At 37.1% G+C, this 23,613-nt stretch overlaps 1 protein-coding gene across 1 annotated transcript in view; it reads left to right on the top strand.

Moving 5' to 3' along the window:
• The first annotated feature begins 369 nt into the window (after positions 1-369).
• LOC126474788 (carcinine transporter-like) overlaps positions 370-23,613 on the top strand; it is a 46,009-nt gene continuing 22,765 nt past the window's right edge. Inside the window, exons 1-2 of the mRNA XM_050102263.1 lie at positions 370-593; positions 8,078-8,317. Coding sequence (XP_049958220.1) covers positions 370-593; positions 8,078-8,317 — 464 coding nt within the window. The remainder of the gene's footprint in view (positions 594-8,077; positions 8,318-23,613) is intronic.

The raw sequence follows: 23,613 nt of genomic DNA, 5'->3' as shown, positions 1-23,613 counted from the left end.
GACGATAGACACAGGACGAACAACGAATTTTACCCAGAAACATTCATTTGGTCGCAACTAAAACCCTGATATTAATATTGTGATGTAAAATTTTATTTTCACTAATTTAACTATTAGACTTAGCATAATCGTTGCTAGTTAATCAGTTAAGACAGCATCACTTCCTTCTACGCTTAGCTTCAGATAGCGTGTGGGGAGAAAATTTGTGACCTCTTTGAGATGATGTTTTGAATAGTAATCACGGGATTGTGTGCTTCTGTAACGGTTATTCAACTATAACAAACCAGAACTACATAGATACTGTTAGTCTATAGGCGTGATATTTGCTTTCAGGGAGTCTCCGGGATTTCAGGGAGCAGCATAAACGCCATGGTCGTGCCAGCTTTTGAAGAAGTGCTCGACTCCATTGGATCAAGAGGAAAATTTCAGACGAGGCTCAACATCGTCTTCAATTTCATCGGCCCATGTGTCAACTTAATAAGCGTAAATGTTTTCTATCTTGCAATGCAGACTCCTGATCACTGGTGCCACGTTCCTGGCAGAAAAAGTGCCAACATGTCGCTGGAGGAGTGGAAAAATTTCACAATCCCTAAGTAAGACTTACATAAAATTTAATGTAATTGATAGATGTATATATTTCTTATGTGAGACGTACTTGATACCTTAAAATTGCCATTTTCCGTGTGGCCAAATAGTAGTACATTAAGTGCAGTAATGTAATGTGATGTTTTCACAACCGTGGTCGTAAAAGTTGGACAAAAGTTTTAGTAGCTTTGCTCGAGTACATTCAGTAAGGGTCCTAGTAGTCTGCCACCACAAGTTAGTAGTACTTTTTGGAGGAAGGCTTTCCAGTTTCTCAACGACGTTCTTGTCAGGCGATACAGTTGTTAATCTGCTGGATACACATTCGGAAAACGCAGAATAAAGATAGTGGAACAAACATCCAGACTCAAGTTTTCCGGCTTCTCCGGGAAAGTGCAATGAATGTCATTATGGCTCTTTCGACACACACGAACTGCTTTCCTAATGAATCTGAGCTGGTATCTTTACTATGAGACGTACAACACTGGAGGTTAAATTCTGACGTATATAAAGACTATTGATATCACTTTCCGATTAACTTGTTTCTTTATATTGAATCATGGACGTGTAATATCTCAAAATACCATACACACACATTGTAAAGTGTCTGCTTCCACCTCGACACATTCCATCTACAGATTAACATGGCTCTATCCTGTCTAATCCAGACACTCGTGTTGACACACTGTTATTGATGTTGTGCTGTCTGGTGTAGCGCTTTGGCTTGTCATGTGGCGTGACAGTTGTTGCAAGAGCTCTTAGGTTTGTAACGGCCATTCAAACACTTGCTGCATGAATTCGCTATGACTTTAGCGTGGCTTCGCTCAGTAAGTTGTCTGTCTTGTCTTGGTTCTGCTGAATTGTGTGGTCGTCAGTGGATTTCTCATCATGTTGATGCACACCTGTTGGCGAGAGTGCTACATGCTATTGGTTTAGGTAAAGCACTGAAAATATAATCGCTCACAGTCATCTAGGATAAATTAATTTTCCAATGTTGCGATTACGCACAGTGAAACCTTCAGATTCACTTCTCATTCTGATTTAAAATGAAACTTAGCTCTTTCTAAATGGGATTCGGTAGAGCTCCTATGTGAACCAGAATAACAATGCATTCCATTACCATCCATGATCACACTATACACTAAAGTCCAGTCCCATAGGTTCAAGTCATTTAGATCCTTTGGAATCATTGTTTTGAGTATCATTTAAGGAAATATTTTTCTTTCGCATTCGTTTTGAATTTTGATGTCGATTAATGACTTTTAAATCTACTTCTGCAGTAAAAGGACGAGTTTTCTAATTTTTTTATTTGGATATCTGGAACCTAAGAGTCTCTTCGTCTGAACCTTTCCTTGCTTTTCGCAGAATCACATACTTATATAATCTCACCGACTGGAATTGTCTGTACTACACTCTCAAACTCTGTTTATTTGTAATGCGCCTCAGGAATATCTCACACTTTTCACGAACGTCACGATTTTTATTACATATTATAATACTTTTCCCCATTTCTACCTAAATAATTATACAGCAGATTGACGGCAAATAGAGCAGAGAAGCCAACGTATGCTACAGATCAGCTTTCACCAAATGTTATGCTGCGTGAACCACATTAATAGTTCAATTAATTTTCAGTATTTAAACCCAACTTTTGATGAGAACTGAATCATTTTTTTATAAGTTGCTGACCCTCGAATCATGAAACGACGCGACGCAGTCATGTTTCGATTTATGAGGGTCAGCAACTTACAAAAAACATCTGTCCCCCGGGGTCCGAAGGTCGCGATGGCGGCGTCACTGTCCCGCCGAGATAATTTGTGCTTTTAGGACAATTATCTGAGCAAGCACCCACGCCAGCAAAAGGTTGCCCGACACGTGTTGATAAAACGATTTGTTTTAACCGGTTGTACCCGAATTTTAGTATATAAGGAGGATGATTTGGAGCACAGCACATTATGTCCTCTGAACCGACTCTGAGAACTTCTATTGTCGCTTACGAGCTGCCGGAAATAGTAAGTACACTTCTATTACAATGGAAACTTTGTACAAACTTGCACGAATTGCTGTTTGTGGAAGACTCCAAAATGCCTTAGATGTTTGTCAATTGGAGTTACCGCAAACTATACGGGAAGATATTCTATTGGAATTTCGTGTTTCAAAATTTAATTTCATGTTAAATTCGTGTAGGTTGCCAGAATGTTATATATTTAATAGAAGTGAGAATGTTCCCATGATTTTAGAAATGGTAAATGATGCAGTAGAAGCTTGTGCAAAAATAAGAGCGGGAATTCCAGTTCCATGGTTAACACTTGGTTTGATTACAATGTCTTCTTTTGACATTAGTACATTCTGGCAAAGTAGATTCAAAATTAAAGTATTTTTTTTACGAAGTTACTTACAAGCATTTCGTATATACCATTTGTGAGAACTGTTTATACAAATTATCCGATTCATGGCAAAACGCGCTACTGCAACCACTTCTTATTGGAATGAAAATTAATATGGTAACCAAGACACCATCGTTTTCATGTGGTGTAACTTGTCCGCCACATATTAAACAATATAGTCATTGGTGCATGTTTTGTGCAAATAGTCCATTGTTCAGAAGTGTACGTTGTGGTGGCTCATTAAGCAGTGTATCGGATTCAGAGGAAGACGATGCTGACTTGGCTGATATGTTGCTTGCAGACCTCTGATGGAGACCCTGGCCGACATCTTCCAAACGATCTTCACCCTGATTCAAGCACACGTGACGAGTCCAACGCTGAAAATCTTCATCACGATCACTACGAGATTACACTGCCAGTTGGGAGCCACCGATGGACCCTTAGGGACATACATATTCACCATTTTGAATTGTTTGACGAACTTCGAAGATTCCTGTTCACAATTATCGTTTGGTTGCCAGAACTTTTGCGATTTTCTGAATTCTCTGAAAGGTGGTATTACACTGATGTCATTGTCATCAGAAGACCGGACGACGTTTATGAATTTAGTAGACGAATTGCTTCTATCGCATCAGTCTACCCTGGAGAAATTATCCTCGGGAAACATGATGACGACCACATCCACCTCGTCCACGATTGCATCTATTCCTCTATAGAATGTAGATGCCGATTTAGGTTTGACCCCTTTATTGCCAGGAGAATTAAGAAATATCCCCGACGAAGGCGAGCAATCACAGCCATGTCGGACCTCGACTGGTTCAATATACTCATATATTTCTTCCTGCAAAAAAGGCCAAGTCGGGGACAAGTTTGGATTAGAGGAACCCATAAGAGAGTGCCTGGTGAGTCTGAAATTGTACAATGGGTCAGTTTCATCGAGGGATTCCTCTCAGTATTGGAAAGGGAAAACCCTCGAATTAATGATCAGTCGCAACAAGAACTCACCAGAGATGGCTCACGTAAATGGCCACATACAAGGCGCAAGCCAATCACTGACTACCAGAGGTGCAAACCTGAAACGACGGCAGTATGGCAGTGTCATGAAAGAAATGTCTTCAGGTGGTGGCTATGAGCATGTGGAATTTGGACAGTCAAGTTCGTGAATAATTTTAATGTCTACACTGTGACTTAATCTGTGACCGAATCTACACCAGCCACCGAGAAACGCAGATCTAAGAATCAGAAAACTAATTGTCATGTTGGGTGTTTACGTAGCGCCTAGTTATGGTGGAAGAAAACAGAGATTAGGCCAGTCCATGCGAAGTAAGTGTGGCAGTTAAAATGAAACATTAAACACCTTTCCTGGAAATCTGTATGAAATATTTCTGTAAATCTCCTGAAAAACACCATCAAGCACAAAATGTCCGAACAGTTCTCAAAACATTATGGACTGTTACCGGTGTCCAGAAAAGGAGTCCCTGATTTCAAAATTAAATATCTCGAAAACAAAGATCGATAGAGGAATGCAGTAAACGGTATGTTTATTGTGAAAGCTGTAAGAAGTTTATACAGCAGTTTGATATAACAGTTACAAAAGCTGATAACAGATGGCGCTGTAATCGCCATACGTAATGGCTAGTATAAATAGTAATCCGAAGCCCAGAGCGATCAGTTCCACTATTGAAACGTGAAAGGGGGTTAGCGCACCGAAGGAAGAGATTAAAACCATGTACTCCATTGAACAACGCGTTTTTCTGGTGCTAGAGTACCACAGGTTAGAAGAGAGTCCGATGGCAACAAGCGAAGTTTTCAAGCACGATTTAATGTTCCAAAAGGATCACAATATAGTAGTGATGAAGAGTAGGCTGAAGTTCAAGACATTAGTCAGGAAGAATCAATACGCAAAGAAGTAGGATACGGAAGTACTAAGTAATGACGAGATACGTTTGAAGTTCTCTAACGCTATAGATACAGCAATAAGGAATAGCGCAGTAGGCAGTATAGTTGAAGAGGAATGGACATCTCTAAAAGGGACCATCACAGAGGTTGGGAAGGAAAACATAGGTACAAAGAAGGTAGCTGCGAAGAAATCATGGGTAACAGAAGAATTACATCAGTTGATTGATGAAAGGAGGAAGTAGAAACATGTTCCGGGAAAATCAGGAATACAGAAATACAAGTCGCTGAGGAATGAAATAAATATGAAGTGCAGGGAAGTTAAGACGAAATGGCTGCAGGAAAAATTTGAAGACATCGAAAAAGATATGATTGTCGGAAGGACAGACTCAGCATACAGGAAAGTCAAAACAACCGTTGGTGACATTAAAAGCAATGGTGGTAACATTAAGAGTGCAACGGGAATTCCACTGTTAAATGCAGAGGAGAGAGCAGACAGGTGGAAAGAATACATTGAAAGCCTCTATGAGGGTGAAGATTTGTCTGATGTGATAGAAGAAGAAACAGGAGTCGATTTAGAAGAGATAGGGGATTCAGTATTATAATCGGAATTTAAAAGCGCTTTGGAGGACTTACGGTCAAATAAGGCAGAAGGGATAGATAACATTCCATCAGAATGTCTAAAATCATTGGGGGAAGTGGCAACAAAACGAGTATTCACGTTGGTGTGTAGAATATATGAGTCTGGCGATATAAAATCCGACTTTCGGAAAAGCATCATCCACACAATTCCGAAGACGGCAAGAGCTGACAAGTGCGAGAATTATCGCACAATCAGCTTAACAGCTCATGCATCGAAGCTGCTTACAAGAATAATATACAGAAGAATGGAAAAGAAAATTGAGAATGCGCTAGGTGACGATCTGTTTGGCCTTAGGAAAAGTAAAGGGACGAGAGAGGCAATTCTGACGTTACGGCTAATAATGGAAGCAAGGCTAAAGAAAAATCAAGACACGTTCATAGGATTTGTCGACCTGGAAAAAGCGTTCGACAATATAAAATGTTGCAAGCTGTTCGAGATTCTGAAAAAAGTAGGGGTAAGCTACAGGGAGAGACGGGTCATATACAATATGTACAACAACCAAGAGAGAATAATAAGAGTGGACGATCAAGAACGAAGTGCTCGTATTAAGAAGGGTGTAAGACAAGGCTGTAGCCTTTCGCCCCTACTCTTCAATCTTTACATCGAGGAAGCAACGATGGATATAAAAGAAAGGTTCAGGAGCGGAATTAAAATACGAGGTGAAAGGATATCAATGATACGATTCGCTGATGACATTGCTATCCTGAGTGAAAGTGAAGAAGAATTAAATGATCTGCTGATCGGAACGAAGAGTCTAATGAGTACACAGTATGGTTTGAGAGTAAATTGGAGAAAGACGAAGGTAATGAGAAGTAGTAGAAATGAGAACAGCGAGAAACTTAACACCAGGATTGATGGTCACGAAGTCAATGAAGTTAAGGAATTCTGCTACCTAGGCAGTAAAATAACCAATGACGGACGGAGCAAGGAGGACATCAAAAGCAGACTCGCTATGGCAAAAATGGCATTTCTGGCCAAAAGAAGTCTACTAATATCAAATACCAGCCTTAATTTGAGGAAGAAATTTCTGAGGATGTACGTCTGGAGTACAGCATTGTATGGTAGTGAAACATGGACTGTGGGAAAACCGGAACAGAAGAGAATCGAGGCATTTGAGATGTGTTGCTATAGACGAATGTTGAAAATTAGGTGGACTGATAGGGTAAGGAATGAGGAGGTTCTACGCAGAATCGGAGAGGAAAGGAATATGTGGAAAACACTGATAAGGAGAAGGGACAGGATGATAGGACATCTGCTAAGACATGAGGGAATGACTTCCATGGTACTAGAGGGAGCTATAGAGGGCCAAAACTGTAGAGGAAGACAGAGATTGGAATACGTCAAGCAAATAATTGAGGACGTAGGTTGCAAGTGCTACTTTGAGATGAAGAGGTTATCACAGGAAAGGAATTTGTGGCCGGCCGCAGTCAGTAGACTGATGACAAAAAAAAAAAGAGAAAGGACCCGATGCGAAAAGCATTCGTACGCCGTACGCTCTGACGCAAAATTTCAACGAAGAGGCAGCGTAACTGATGATCTAGTGGGGATCGTCGGCCGCAAGCAAACAGCAGTTACGCCTGAAAATATCGCCACAGTTTCTGGTATTATTCAGCTAAATCCAATGGCATCCGTCCGTAGAATCACATCTGAGACTGGTTTGAAGCGTTCCAGCACGCAGAAAATACTGAGAAAGAGCCTACACATGTTTCCATTGAAAATTCAAACGCACCAGGCCATACCCGTACGAGCTGTGCAACAAAGGGTTGCCTTTGCTAATAAGATGCTCACAATGATTAATAGTGAAGGATTTGATGTTGGCTGCATCTGGAATATCCCAAATTTACTGGTGCAGGCATGGATTGGCTTCCATATTCGCCGGATTTGACTCCCTGTGACTTTTTTTTGTGGGGCACAGTGAAAGACATGGTCTACCCGAAGCATCCCGCCACCTTGGACGAGTTTGAATCGGCGATCTCTGGGGCAAGTGAATCCATTTCGGTTGAGACACTACGAAACGTAATGGCGAATTTCATTCTTCGTTTGCGCCACTTCTGTAGCGTCAGTGGTGAACATTTTGAAAACATTGTGATGTGATTGTTTGCAAAGATTGTTTTCATACAATTATTTCACTTATGTATGCTGATATGAGCAGTACACCGTACGGCGTCATCTGTTAATCGCTTTTGTAACTATTATTTCAAACTGATGTATAAACTTCTTACAGCTTTCACAATAAACATACCGTTTACTGCATTCTTCTATCGATCTTTGCTTTCGGTATATTTAATTTTGAAATCAGGGAGCCTTTTTCTGGACACCCAGTATATGTACTGGTGTTTCGGTAAATAATGGTTCACATTATCTTATCAGCTCGTCCACAGTTATAAATTTGTAATTGATTCAGACAAATATATATACAGAAACATTACGCCACCGGTATCATTGGCTAGAATTTCAGTTTAGCTGTTTTCGTTATGATTAAGCCGAAAGGTAAGCGACCCATACTTATAATACCGGTATTTAAAAGTCTTGTACGGCATTTGAAACGAAAGCTTTCCTTTTCACGCAGGGAAGGAGACTCGTTCAGCAAGTGCCTGATGTACAACCAGAGTTATGACGTCGACTGGAGCAACAAAGAACCCGTCCAGTGCCAGCACGGCTGGGACTATGACGACACGTGGTTCTCGCTGACGGTCCCTTCGCAGATGAACTGGGTCTGTGACAGCAAGCACGTCACAAATGATGTATTGTTCTACGCACAGAATATCGGAGTTGCTCTGGGACTGCTCTTTGGGTATATAGGCGACATGTAAGTGTTCACTCATTATCTTTAATGTGAGTCTGTAACCGAGATATCCCTTTTACGCTCTTAAAAGAACGATATCTTATCAAGTCCCAAACTACTAGAAGACATCACTTGATGTACAATATTGAGTTATTAGTGAGTTATATTCCTCTTTCTATGCCTCATTCCTTTTAGATTAAAAATTCTCGTTTCATAATTAACTGTACTACTTAATAAAATAAGACTCGGGTGTACTTAAAAAAATTGTTAAGTTTGGGCATTCCATACATACCGGTGTAAATGAAACTCCAAACTCGTAAGTTGTCTCCAGGTTTTATAAGCCGGGTGGAAGTCAGAGTATACACTGTTTGCCGATAGTCAGCAATTGTGACGTTATATGCTGAAGTCAGATAAACATCGCGGTAGGATCATGAAAATGCCATGTAAATTTTCGTTCTTGTGACGGTGTCGACGCCACGATGATGTTTCAGCGTCTGCTAAAATTATGTATGATATTAGTTCTGTTGTCGCTAAAAGCATCAAACAACGTGCGGTACGGTTTAGCTGTTGCTTATGAGAGGGTTCATTATGGTCTGCAATAGTTGGATTTGTTTCCAAGGAATTATTTCACGTTTATTTAGTGATTACTTCGAAACATCTGTCATTTTCTTTGGACTGGCTAGACCGTGTCTCTTGGTTGCAGTCTGACTGCGTCTTTCGTCTTTTAACTCCCCGGCTTCAGCTAAGATCGAACGTTTTCGTGCCTCAGAGTGTAATATTATATCTCGACGTTCTGTGGTCGGTATCACGCAGAAAGGGTTCGATGGCGCAGCTTCGTCCTTGCTAGGGAAAGTTTTAGACATTACACAGTCGATCAGAGGTTTTGTAGAAGTTGATTTTATAAGTACTGTCGAAATGGAAGCTGCCTCCTCGAAGTGCAATGCGAATTAGAAGAGACACATGTGCGCTACCAAGGAGAATTATATTCGAACCACGGGGTGTTTACTGCCTGATCCAATGTATCACAGTCTCAGTGCTGACTCGACAGATACGACTGAGACGAGACCTACAGGCTCCTGAAACAAAGATACCTTTCGTAAGGTTGCGTCTAGAGTTCTTACTGGTACTGTGATTTCCCCTTTGAACTATTTGGCCTTCCAAAGATTCACAGGGAAGGTGTTCGTCTGAGGGCTATTGTAAATAACACTGGTGCTCCACATACCACGTAATAAAACGTGTTGCTACTTTGTTGTGCCCGCTAGCAGGTCGGTGTCGCATCATATTAAGAACTCTAGGGATTTCTTACATCGATTGCAGGGACTGTCTTTGAACGACTCTCATGTAGTATGTTTTCATGTGCTCTGTCTCATCGCTCGCTTTCCTCTGCTTCATTCGTTATGGTTAACTGAGGCTATTTTGACATTTGTGGGCTTCATCAAACTTTTTGCTGAATGAGCAGTTGTGTGACGCAAAAGATACTGTTGAGATGGGGTAGCACTTTTTCGCATTTTACTGCCAGTCGATACGCGGAAGATTCTGAGGAACGCGAACTAGAGTCAGCGACATTGAAACCTGCGTGATATTTGACATATCTAAGCACTTTTGTCGTTTGACCTCATAAAAATGAGAATTTAAATAGGTTCTTCTAAAATCTTAATTCGTCCACTCGAATATTCAATTCACGATTTAAGTGGAAAAATGGTGGCGTGTTGGTGAGGACAACGTTTGGGTTATACTGCTATACCATCTGTAGGAAGCCAACAACACTGGTTTGTACTTCCCGGCTAACACCTCTCACTGGAAGGGGTACGCCAAATCCAGATTCATAGAGTACACGTCGTCTCAGACAGTAAAGGAGTTCAGCTGACTTAGCCCACATGTAAGTCACCTCTCGCCAGAATGATTATAGTGGAAGGCCAGATTCACGTTGGGATACTGAATCGTGGTAATTGTTGAAAATAATGCGGCGGAACCTAAGTCTACGGCGTGTTTGCCTTATGCGAGTAAGACTTCCAGAAGAGTTCGTAGTATTCTGTCGAAAGATGGAGTGAGTGCATTTTTCGGCCACCATCTAAGACTAGCGTCCTGGTGACTATTGTCTACCGTATTACTTGCAGTTGTGGTAGGTCACACGTTGGTTATACCATATGAACCCTGGGTGACCGATGTATTGAGCACGAGCGTCAAGCGTCACACACACTTACTCGTACTACAGTGAACCACATCTACTGTTGCAGAACATCTCCATCTAAGGGGACAGTGTTGCTAAGAAACCAGTGGAGATTACATTAGCAAGTAACCTTAAAAACACACACAGAGATTACCACTTACATTGTGTTTAGAGCACCACTTTCTCTAACAGATGAAGCTACTTCCTCGCCCAATGGTAAGTAATATTCATTATCGATGACTTCTGCCTTTGGTCGGCTTTGTTGTGAGGTGAAAGAGAACACGTCGTTCGTAACGGAATGAAATAGTCACTTGGAAGGGTAGCTTCGGGAATGCTTTTACTTTACATTTTGCTGATCTAGAGGATAGCTTCCGAACATCCATGAGGGTGTACCCAGCCGACGCTGTTACCCACAGTGTAGCATTTGAACAGTGGTAGTAATGGGACGATTGTGTTTGATGTTTCAGAATGCCGGTAAGACACGTGCTGCGCTGGACTGCGCGTACTCAGTACGGACTAGGCATCAGCGAATGTTATTTATTGAATGTTTCAAGAGCAACTGTTTCAACAGTCATGACAGCCTACAGAAAATATTGGAAGGGCTCAGTGGTTGAGGTGTGAGTGAAACTGTGGTGTCACCGCCAGACACCACACTTGCTAGGTGGTAGCCTTTAAATCGGCCGCGGTCCGGTAGTATACGTCGGACCCGCGTGTCGCCACTGTCAGTGATTGCAGACCGAGCGGCGCCACACTGCAGGTCTAGAGAGACGTCCTAGCACTCGCCCCAGTTGTACAGCCGAGTTTGCTAGCGATGCTACACTGACAAATACGCTCTCATTTGCCGAGACGATAGTTAGCATAGCCTTCAGCTACGTCATTAGCTACGACCTAGCAAGGCGCCATTACCAGTTTATATTGAGATTACAATTCTGTATCATCAAGAGCGATGTTCTACAATTATGGATTAATGTTAAGTATTCTACCAGTTACCTCCTTTTTTATTAGACTCAACTCCTATAACTGTTCCAGACCTCATGCCAACCTGCGTGAGCTTAAACGCGTGCCTTTCGGCTACCAGTCATAGTGGATTGGCTGTCGGGCCAGTCCACTACAGAAACATTGGTGGTTCCACTATCAGTCTTTTAGTGACACATAAGACTATTTAAAAAAGAGATAATATACTGTTTCAACTCGCTCAATTCCCCGCGGCAGTGCTGCGGTACGGAGTCCTAGGGTGCAGACTCCAGTGACAACTGATACGGCGACAGCTCATGTTGCAGCTGAGCGCCAAGCAGCGTATTCTTGGCTCAGTACTGTGCCCGTGACCCTACGCAGTGTTGACGAGGTTTTCTCTTTGTGACTTCACTCGTTGCGTAATTAACAAGCGGCTATGCCGTGGCGCTGAGTGCTCCGTACCAGAATCGAACCAGCGACCCTCACGTTCGGCGTCTTCTGGCGGAGTTCGTCAACCTTTAAGTTCACAGGTGACTCATTTGGTGAGGCCGCCGTCTCTTCGTCCTCACCAGTCACCTAGATAAGTAGCACACGAAGTATTTTGAGGGAGCATCAGGGATGGCATCTTTGGCGTTGAGGTATTGGCGTGGTACCGACATCTTCTTTTGTCGATCAGCACAGCGGCTTAGTCGTTGCAGCGAAGTACGACGTCCGCTGACTAGTCATCAGTTTGTCCGTGCTGGCGACTTTTCTTCGTTTCTCATTTCTCTCCTCAAAGGACCCGCTCATGACTGTTTGTCGGTGTTACTTATCCGGTGTCGCGAAGTTTCTTGAACGGCGACTGACTCTTTGGTCGTTCATGTATACTTCTCTCGTTGGGCAGAAACGTGACCGATATAGACAAACGTGCTGGCTTTCCTTGTTTCACCTCTAATCTGGGGTAGTCGGACACTGTCCTGTCGTCCTCCTCCACATCGACAGATACGTCACACATGTGACTGGAGCATTGACCACTGATGTGCGTACTACGCTTGCCGTTGATCTCCTTGGAAGCATTTCACATCTGATCAGTTGAGTTGTTGATCTGTTGGTGCTAACTGCTGCTGCACAAACTCCGCTGGTCATAGGCCTCCTTATTCAACTACTGCCTCTTCTGAATATTGTGGCTTAACGTCTCAAATTCTCTATAATAGTCTATTCACCTAACCTATAATAAGACTTTTTTCTGTATAATATATTATAATAATAATGTAAGTCTATTTTTCTGCCAGACCTGTGTTTTGTATATACGTTAGTGACACATAATTATTATACAAACCATAAATAACACATAATTATTATATGTAGTAATTATACATCTACACCTGGGTCTGTCGTATTATGGTGGGCAGGGGGGGGGGGGGGGGTTGCGAGCGATGAGAACTGGAGGGAGCAGAATACTGGTTAGCACAACAGCCCCTATGGAACTTTGCATTATGAATTGTCACTAAAATTGCAGTTTTTGTATAACACTTGAATATATTCCCTACAAATTGTGGTGATATGAGCAATAAATACGCCTTCAGAACGTTATTTTACCGTTGGAGCAAAAATGTAAAGGGCAACAGAATGATGCTGTGCTATGTAGCTATTTACAATTGTTGTAAAAAAGACGCTACACAGAATCATAGCCCGACGATCGTCATGAGTTTTGGAAGTATTTCATACAGTAGTAAGATATTTAAGGTAATTACAGATAAACTAGATCTTTGTTGTGTGGTTCTGTGACGCTAAAGACATGAACAGATAGTATCAGTTACTTAAGATTTACAAATTGTCATAACAATGTAATCAAATCAGATATGCTGATGTGTGCTACTGTAAAATTGTATAGCACATTCAGAGCAGTCAGTATCACCAGAATCCACCTGCCTGACAGCATTATGGATTGACGTTATTCTTATGCCTGGTAGTAGGTAAAGCCGATGGCCCCAGCAGTTCCTGTGCCATTTAGTATTGTCCTTAAGATTACACAATGTGATAGGAACAAATTAAATGTGAAAAAATTCACGGAGTGAATTCCAGATCATGAAAATCATTATTTCTGCTCTTAACTTTCTCATTTCTTTTTATTTCAGCTACAACTGCCATTTTTCGGATAGTTGAATATCCCTGTCAGTATTTTAATTATAATGTCTAACTGGTAAAATAATCTTAACTAATAGTTAAGTTACATACAAATATTTTCTGTTAATCTAATATTTAAACATTCAGCATAACTACCAATATTGCATATCTAGTAATGTTGTATGAAATACTTATCTGTAATTCTCTAAGTTTTTTTATCTCTTTTCAGGCATTTGTGTTGTTAAGTTTCTTGATTAGAGTGTTCATTTATAAAGATAAGTCTTTCATACATTTTTTTATAATTCGTGATGCCCATATGGTAATGCATCTATTTTTCCAAAACATATATTTTGTTATCATGAAGTCTCAACATATTCTCATTTATTTCAACTATGTGTGTTTTGTGTTTTTAACTTTTGATTATATTAATTTCCCTGTACTGTTCTCTATTGTTAAACAAACAATATTTATAATCTGAGATTATTCTATTTTTAATAATGCATTTCTTAAAGCAATAGATTTTTATCAGTTTTATCACCAAATTTATAAACATACATATTTCAAACTGCAAAATTTGTCCATTATTTTTCCATTCAATTCATGTTTCATGTTTCCTAAGGCTTCCTTGTTTGATTGTTGATTACCACAAATGGTATCTTCACATAATCACTATTATCAAATTTATTAATTATCGTTTTCATGTCATCATATATATCTTCAATTTTTATAATGTAGATATAACCATCCTTGCCTTGATAACACAATTCGAAATATTCTATAGTGAAAATCAAATATCAGTTCATTAGGTACATCAAGTATACTCATTCCAACAAAGACTGGATTATTTAATGTAATTTGTGTATCATTCATTAGAGTAGCCTAAAGATTTTCATTACATGTGGTACTTCCTTTATTGTTTGGATTTGTAGTAAGTTTATCGCACTTTTCTCCATTGATACTAATTTTATATCAACTCTATTTCTAATATTTTCCATTGTTATACCAAATACGTAATTTTCATCACAATATAGAAATTATTAACAAAATAATATTTGGCTTTAATTCTCATTTCTATATTTAAATCTATATACTCCAACCACTCCAACTGATGAAATATAAAGAATGCTTGTATATTTGATATTTTCATTCCAAAAACTGTTAAAGACTTCTATAGTGTACTACAAAATCGTGTTTGACATTGAGAAAGGTCAACAACTTGCTTACTTTAATTCCTCATATGGCTTTATTTTAAGGAGTTAAAGCTAATTCTATGTATGTAAATCATGTCATTATGTTGGATAATCTGAATCTACTAAAAATATATGCAGCTTTAGCAGCGTTTGATATTTCACAACACTGTGATATACCTCCTCTTATTACCTTTTGATCCATTAAAATCGTATTATAAACCTGTAATAAGTCAAGTGGTTGCTTAATCATTTTCAACATTGCATCCCAAGTTATCCTGAAAAATTAAAAACATCAGATGTTCTAACAGCAAATTTAATTTAATACATACTGTATTGCTATTTTTCCATTTAAATGATCATGATGTTGAACTTTTTATATTCTGTGAGTAATGACATTCACACATTGTACAAACTTAAGACTTATTATCTCTTGAATTTTGTTCAGGAGTTAACGATTTCATTTCTTTAGTTTCAAAATAAATTACTCCAATATCATCAACCTCTTTTTTGATACATTCATTAAATTTGTTACGAAATTGGTCCCCTACAAACAACAGTCTCTATAGTGTCTATTCATATATTTCACATATTAATGAATTGAAATGTGTTAATACTTTTGACGTTAATGTTTCCTAGACGATAAGTTTTTCATATGATCTTCATCCAAAATCATTGTAAAAGATTTTGATAATAATATCCAGATATAGTTTTTCCAAATACACAATGAATTATTTTGCTGTTGTCATTTTTACGTCATATTCATTCATACATTGGCTACAAAGCATTTGATAACCATCTTATGTTTATTTCTATAAAATTTAATTATCAATTGACTTCTTAGTATTACAATATTTACAAAATTGACATTTGGAACAAGAATGCTCTGGTTCTTTTCCAACATTCTCCATTCATTCCAAAAAATTTATAAGAAATGTAAAAAATTTAATAAAATATTTTCTCTTTTATGGAATCCATTATAGCAATAATCAACAACAAGCTTATACATAAAAATGAGCCAATGTTTATGATAATTGAGGAGAATAATGACAAATGCTTTAATGTAAGTCAAATTGCAAATGTCTTTGGACATGAATGGCATAGAAAATAAACCAATCGGAACTATTGTAAATCATTTGAAAGTGTTTAGTCGAAGTGAAAGATGACTACCTAAATATGAGAGATATTTAGAAAACTTAATAAGGAACCAGGTCTATATCCTTTAGTTATGACATCCAAAATTCCTCATGTACAAAATTTCCAAATTAGATTTACAGACAAACTCTGGCTTCAGTCTGTAAACATGAATAAAATAAGATAAAAAAACGTAATAGCTGTATAATGGTCAAATAACTCACTTAGAAAATCTAAAAAATTGAGAATATCATATTCAGAATTTTAATGTAGTTGTTGATACAGTTATAGAAAGTTTATATAAAAGAATCAAAGAAGTAAATACATTATAACCTCATGTTGCTCCTTCAACAACCAGTGAAAATTTGAGGTTGGCATTCACCCTTTTAACATCATTTGAGAATGAATTTGAATATGCTTATAATGAAATTCTAACACAATGAAAGTATTTACCAAACTACTTGTAAATAATTGATTTTTGTCATTCAAATTGTGGAGTAATGTTAAAAACTTAGTTGCTATCGTAATTCAATAATTTTATATCAAAAACGAAAGAAACTTTAAGAATAGTTTGCTGGTATATTCATTTTCATATTTTAAATAACTACACACAAGAACAATTGATTTATGATACAATAAAAATTGTCACAGCAAAAAGAATCTGTGTTTCTTTAATAACAATTCTACCCAATCTGTAAATAACTTTACTTTTTACCATTTATCAGTACTCTCTTTATGAAAAAGAATATTATATTTTTTTATAACTGGTGATTTAATCATACAGAGCATTTGTTATCCATAGTTTGTTCTATTAGTCCATATACTTTAGCATTTATTGTTTGTATGATTCAGGTAATGGTTGAGTTTTAAAATGTTTACCCAACTAACTTTAACTTGAAATTCTAATACAAAATCTTCAGATAACATGTTTTGGATTGTTGATAAGAAAGTGACAACATCTATCTGCAGACATCTGTGTTATTTGAACAACTTCATTATGAAAATTTTTATTTCCAACAAATTCTTCTTCATGAATCATTGTTAATCTCTCAATTAACTGACTATATTATTGATCTAAACATATTCCATGGGCTTTGAAAATTATTCCTTATAAAACCTTTATCTTTCTTCTCAGGTGAACTTAATTCTGAATAATCTGAAGAATCTTTAGTTTTCTTCTTGAGTTAGGGAAATAATCATGAATAATTTTTTTTCAAATATTTCTTTTCTCTACTCGATTTTATTTTATTTAAGTTATTTACAGAATATAATGCTCCTGACTGATATAATTAGATGATCCAAAATCATAAAGTTTTTCACCAATATCATCCTCAGCAATCTGTGCTACAGGTAAAAATTTCATTTATCCATCTGTTTAATTCTGTCTTTTCGCCAATAACTAAAGTATCTCCACCGAATTCAGCTGGTAATTTACCAGTATATTTAAATATACCTGCAGGTCTCAATAAAAAAAGTTTTGTCTTTACTACGATTAATGTACTTGAACACTTATTCCCTAAATTTATTTCTTCAGCATCACCATCCATTACTTTTTTAACAGCGTCTGTCTTGTTTCTACTTTTAGTCGCTTCTTCATACTTCTTCAACACATTCTGTATGTTCGATTCACTTAATGTATACAAACATTGTGGCCTTTTATAAGAATTAATTTCTAGTATACCTCCAAAGTCTTCTGTATAATAACGATAGGATGTCATTCATTTTTCAGCTTCATCTCTTTCTTCTGTAGCTTTTAACGCATTATCACCTAATGTAATTCATTTTTGCTTGTTCTGTAGGATCGTTAACCGGTTGTTCTTCTTCTTTATGTTTTTCATATTAGATTCTTAGTTGATTTTTCCAAAGGTTGAATTGTTCTTCTAATTCTCCATCTTGCTTTCTACTTCGTTTAGCTTTCTTAAGAGCTTCTGTGTCCTATTTTGCAAACATTAATTAGATATGAAAAACATTCATTATATATTTTAATCTCAAAATTTTATGTTTGATGTACTTATTTGATGATTGTGCTTGACAACATAATCGTTAAGAAATTATGCATTTTAGTTGTGAATTTGGCTTCATTTGTTTTTCTAGTCATGTCTGTTCTAAAAATTACAAATTGTTCATTCAACATTTACTATACATATCCTTAAAATCATAATAGTTTAAATCACTTCCAACAAACTCCAGGTAAACACGACTTAAATTTGTCTCATTTGGCTGAAAGTATTTATGAAATTAATATTATCTCAGAATATTTGTTTTGGCATTTTTAGTAAGTTTGATCTAAATAAAAGGATCTGTTTCTTTATGTCTTTCTCAAGTAAAATATTCTCTACCTGTAACATTATTTTCGAGAATGAAGTCATCAAGTATTAATACTAACTTATCTTGATTTGGTGTAATGGAATAATTTCGTCATAACCTTCAATACTATGTCTGATCTAAAGTATTGGAGTAATTGTATAAATCATTAATTTTACCCATATCAACCATCCAGGAACATGAGTATAATTATCAACCATTAATGTAGTTTCTCCACAATCACTTGGTCCTAATATTGCATACTGACTAGAATTTGGTATAAGTTTACCAGGTTTTTCTTTCTTTTCTGGAATTTTTATTTTTGTTTCCCAGTCTGTGATTTACTTAAATTCAATCGAAATATCCAATACTTAACAATTCAGCAGATGATATTCGAAATATAATTACTGTTAAAATGATGTAAAAGTTAGTGTTGGATGTGTGCTTGGAGTTAGTAGACAAATTGCTGGGGCCAATAAAAAGTCAGTTCTCAACAATGTTCCTAAAATTATTCCATTCGAGTTAATTAATAAAATTTTAACCTATGTGATGGAATTTTCTTAAGCAAAATGATCTTCTTCAAAGCGAGCATATCATAATTGCTTCAGTTCAACTAAATGGAGAATTTGGTGGACCAATAATCCATGAACCACATTATCATGTAGGTAATCCTATTTTTGCTGCTATTCATGAGCTAGAAATTACTCTGACTGATGAATATGGTAGTGTCATTGACTTTAAACTCGCTTGTGTAACAGTTGTTGTAAAAATGTGTTAATAAACTGTAACCTAATAAGTCATGAACAAAATCTAGAGGTATCAGTTTCTTTTATTTTCTGTAAATGATGGAAATAAATGTAATTTAACGATGAAGATACTGATATAAATATTGTTGATGGATGGCTTCATCCAAATCATGCACAGATATGTATCAATTTTAGAAATGCTATAGCTAATGGTGAGGGATGAGCATCATATTATCAAAATATGGTGGGAAATTCAATAAAAAATTAATTGATAACTATAGGGCAAAAGTATCTTATTTTGTGTCCATACAGAAAGGAAGTAGTATTTTATATAGAACGTAATTTACTTTCATCAAAAGCTGCTATATTTCACTTCATGAGCTACTTATAGTATACTCTTGGAAGGATGTATTCATAATAATTTAGTATACACTTCCTAAGGAAGGAAAAATCGTATTAGAATCTTCGGAAATTCGTGTACCAGTTGTTAAATATCAACCAAATTACGAGTTAGAACAGCTGTCAAATATTCTGTGAAATCCCATATTAATGATATTTTTTTATGAACTACACACTGCAGAAGTTACCAGTTTGAGTGGCAAGAATAATTTTGAACTTTATATCACAACTTTCTATAACTCTGCCGAATTTGATGTGCGATATTTCATATTCATTGTATTTAATTCAAATTTTAACGATAATTTGTTACTTGACTCTTCATTATTCGATCACATTAATCAACAGAAGGTATACTTGAAAAACGAATAAAACGAGATTTTCCCTGAGGAAATATCGAATGTTAATCCCCAAATAGTTTTTTCTAAGCATACTATGTATTTCTAGATTTTAAATGAGTTGTAATATTCAGATCAGACACAGTCATAACTCCATGTAATTTCATTTCACATTATCTGATCCATGACAGTAACATGAGCCATGGAGAAAATTGTTACTTTCCAAAAACGACTATGCAACTTTGCACAACCTTTCATTAAAACATTCCTGATTGTAGCGTATGTAACAATGTATGGTGATAAAATTTTAACTTTCGATGCGCAGCACAGAATACACAAAGAAAATTTTTACTTTATAAATGAATAAAAAATTTGCGTAAGTTACAGAAGTGTTAATTTCATGTTTACATTACATATTAAAGTATTTTCAGAAAGACAGACGGAATAATAACGGAGAAAGTTTAGTATGTTAATTAGAATATGATACTTCAGAGATCTTTTGTTATGTTGATAATTTTAGCACTTTTAATTTTCAAAATCCGTTAATAATTGCATGAAATCAATTTTTTTTACTCCACACATCCGTACAAAACAACATGAGTCTAGCCTGTGTAAGTCTTCTTTGGCTACTGAAGGCTCTGAATGTTTACAGTTCGTACTAGACCCGCAGTATGTGGTCTCTCCATAAGATAATACTGATCTACTCGACAGTGTGGCGTCAGAGGAAATGAGATAGAGCTGTGCAGTGGCTTTTTCCTGATTATTCCAAGAATGTCCCACTTACACCTTCTATATGCACCATTAACTAAGCAGTTCATAACTCCATTCACAGATGGCGCTAAAGCAACTGGCATTTACAACGGTATTGGGATATATTTCATTTTTATCATACAATATTCTCTTTAAATCTAATATTGAGTGTTGCAGAGGAACATTACATGTCATATACATGTCATCAGTTCAACAAAATTACGAAAATGTGAAGAAAATTATTTATTTACACCCTAAATAAACTGATGAAACTAGCATTTTTATAATGAAATTGTCATTAAGATTTCAACTATATATCCAAGCTGTGATCGAAAACATTTGTTCCCAGAATGCGTGGGTGAGGAGTGGGGTGGATACCATAACACTGGGGATAACGATCATCAGTTCACTGCTGTGCAAGCTCTGCTTCCTTAATGAAAAGTGTTGAGAACAGATGCAAATGAGAATAGCTACCTTGACTTCCAGATAGACTTCGAAAAAACACAGAGCTTAGAAATGAAATAAGGAGAGTAAACTTCAAGGAAAAAGGTCTCTAATTTTCTTTCATATGGCAGCGAATGTTTTTGGACATTTAGAGAGGGAATTTTTCATTTACATTACTTCTAAGAGCACAGAAAAGCAATAATATAAACTGCACTGGAGAGCTTACAAAATTTTATTATGAGTTATTCTTTGCGAGATTGACTCAAATATTTTTTCAAATGTGCACTATTTGTAAGAGGAATATGAAATTAATTGTCTTTCCATTCAGCTTTTGTATGAAAAAATTATTGTTTTATTATATGCAAGCATGATAATAAAATACATTCGTTTTTATTAATTTTCTAATTAATTTATACTAAAATAGGAGTGTTTGAAGGAAAATATCTGCAGATGTGTGTTATAGTAGAATATTTCAACCGGTCGTGGATAACATGAGTCGGTCCTGGCATGAGCCATGGCTGAGCCAACTGAGCCAGGAGCGATAAAAATATTCTACTCAGAGGGGAGAGCGGGTAGGTGGTAAGAATAAGTTGAACGCCTCTATGCAATGGAAGGTTTGTCTGATGTCATAGAAGAAGAAACAGGAGTCGATTTAGAAGAGATAGGGGATCCAGTAACAGAATTTAAGAGAGCTTTAGAGGATTTAGGATCAAATAAGACAGAAGGCATGGATAACAATGCATAAGAATATCTGAAGTGGTTGGGAGATGTGGCAACAAAAAGACTATTCACTTTGGTGTGTAGAAGGTATTAGACTGGCGACATGCAATCTGTCTTTCGTAAAAATATCATCTACACAACTCCCAAGAGTGGAGAGATATGAGAATTATCGCAGAACCAGCTTAACGGCTCATGCATTCTAGTTACTGATAAGAAGCATATACAGAAGAAAGGAAAAGAAAAGATGTGTTAGACGACGATCAGGTTGGCTTTAGGGAAGGTAAAGGCAGCAGAGGCAATTCTGATGTTGCGGTTGATAATGCAAGCCAGGACTGAAGAAAAATGAAGACACGTCCATCGGATTTGTAAACCTGGAAAAAGTGTTCGATAATGTAAAATCGTCAAAGATGTTCCAATTTCTGGGTATGCAATAGGAAAATATGGTTAATATACAACAAGTACAAGAGCCAAGAGAGGATAATAACAATGGACGAGAAAAAAGGAAGTGCTCGATTTAAAACTGGTATAAGACAAGGTTTTGATCTTTTGGCCCTACTGTTCATTCTGTATATCGAAGAAGCAATGATGGAAATAAAACTAAAGTTCAGGAGTGGAATTAAAATTCAAGGTGAAAGGATATCAATGTTACTATCTGCTGATGAAGTTGCTATCCTACTGAATTTTAAGGAGAATTACATGATGTACTGAATAGAATGAACAGTCTAATAAGTACGGAATATGTACTGAGTGTAGACTGAGGAAAGAGGAAAGTAATGAGAAGTAACAGAAGTGAGAACAGTGGGAAACTTAACATCAGGATTGGTGGTCACAAAGTAGATGAATTTAGCGTATTCAGCAACCGAGGCAGCAAAATAGCCAGTGATGGATGTAAAAAGGAGGACATCTAGAGCTGACTAGCACTGGGAGAAAGGGCATTCCTGGCCAAGAGAAACTAACTAGTAAACGTAGGCCTTAATTTGAGGAAGAAGTTCTTGGACGTGTATCTTAGAAGCAGAGCATAGTATTGTAATGAACACAGATTGTTGGAAAACCGAAATAGAAGAGATTTGAGGTGTGCTGCTACAGACGAATGTTGAAAATTAGGTTGACTGATAGAGTGAGGAATGAGGAGATTATGTGCAGAATCGGAGAGGAAAGGAATATGTTGAAAACACTGACAAGAAGATGGTACAGGACGAAATGACATCTGTTAAGACATTAGGTAATAACTTCGATAGTCCAAGAGGGAGCGGGATTGGGAGAGGAATTCGTGGCTGGCTGCCTCAAACCAGTCAGAAGACTGATGACAAAAAAAAGTAGCCATACATTGCACCAATTGGGTACCTAGGAATTCTAGTGCACACACAGAAGGTGCATTCGTGGAGGAAGAAATGCTCTTTTTAATGCTTAACGATCCAACACGATGTGGTTTCATCTAACTGGAACTGGACTCATTGTAGTGGTAGCATGTACGCATGTTAATAAGAATGTTTCGAAAGTATGTAAACTATGCTTATGTACTTCTTATCACTGATTTAAAGATGTGTGCACAATGATAAATTCTCTTTGTAGTATCTTTACTTCAAGTGCGTTGTAGATCTGATGATGACAGCACTGCTCTTTTGACCTCGATGATTGTGAAATAAAATACTATGTGATCTTGCCGGGCAAGAGATTTTCCTGTTTACCACTGACGATCTCTCTCTATGGGCATGTGGAACCTACAAAATCGAAAAAGTTAATGCTGATGCTCTTGACGGTCCATAGGTCAGACAACGTTTTAGACATTCCTTTCGAATTGCTGTTCAGAGACAAAGAGAAGACAGCATGCAATCATTTAACAAGGTCTCGAATGGTTTCATCAAAAATTTACAATATATCCGAGAAGCTGTAATTGATCAGATGTTCCTGCTTGAAAAGTTGCGCTATGAATTTTCACTAAAATTTCAGTTTTTGTATCGCATTTGAATGTATCCAGTACAAACTGTGCTGATCCGCGGAATAAACATTAAGGTACGCGGTCAGAAAGTAATTGCACTATTTTAGAAAAAATGTAAGGGGCAAAAGAATG

This window comes from Schistocerca serialis, chromosome 4, assembly GCF_023864345.2.
Source record: "Schistocerca serialis cubense isolate TAMUIC-IGC-003099 chromosome 4, iqSchSeri2.2, whole genome shotgun sequence".
Classification (NCBI taxonomy): domain Eukaryota; kingdom Metazoa; phylum Arthropoda; class Insecta; order Orthoptera; family Acrididae; genus Schistocerca; species Schistocerca serialis.
Note: the sequence above shows the minus strand (reverse complement) of the source record. Positions and strands in the feature narration are given on the sequence as shown.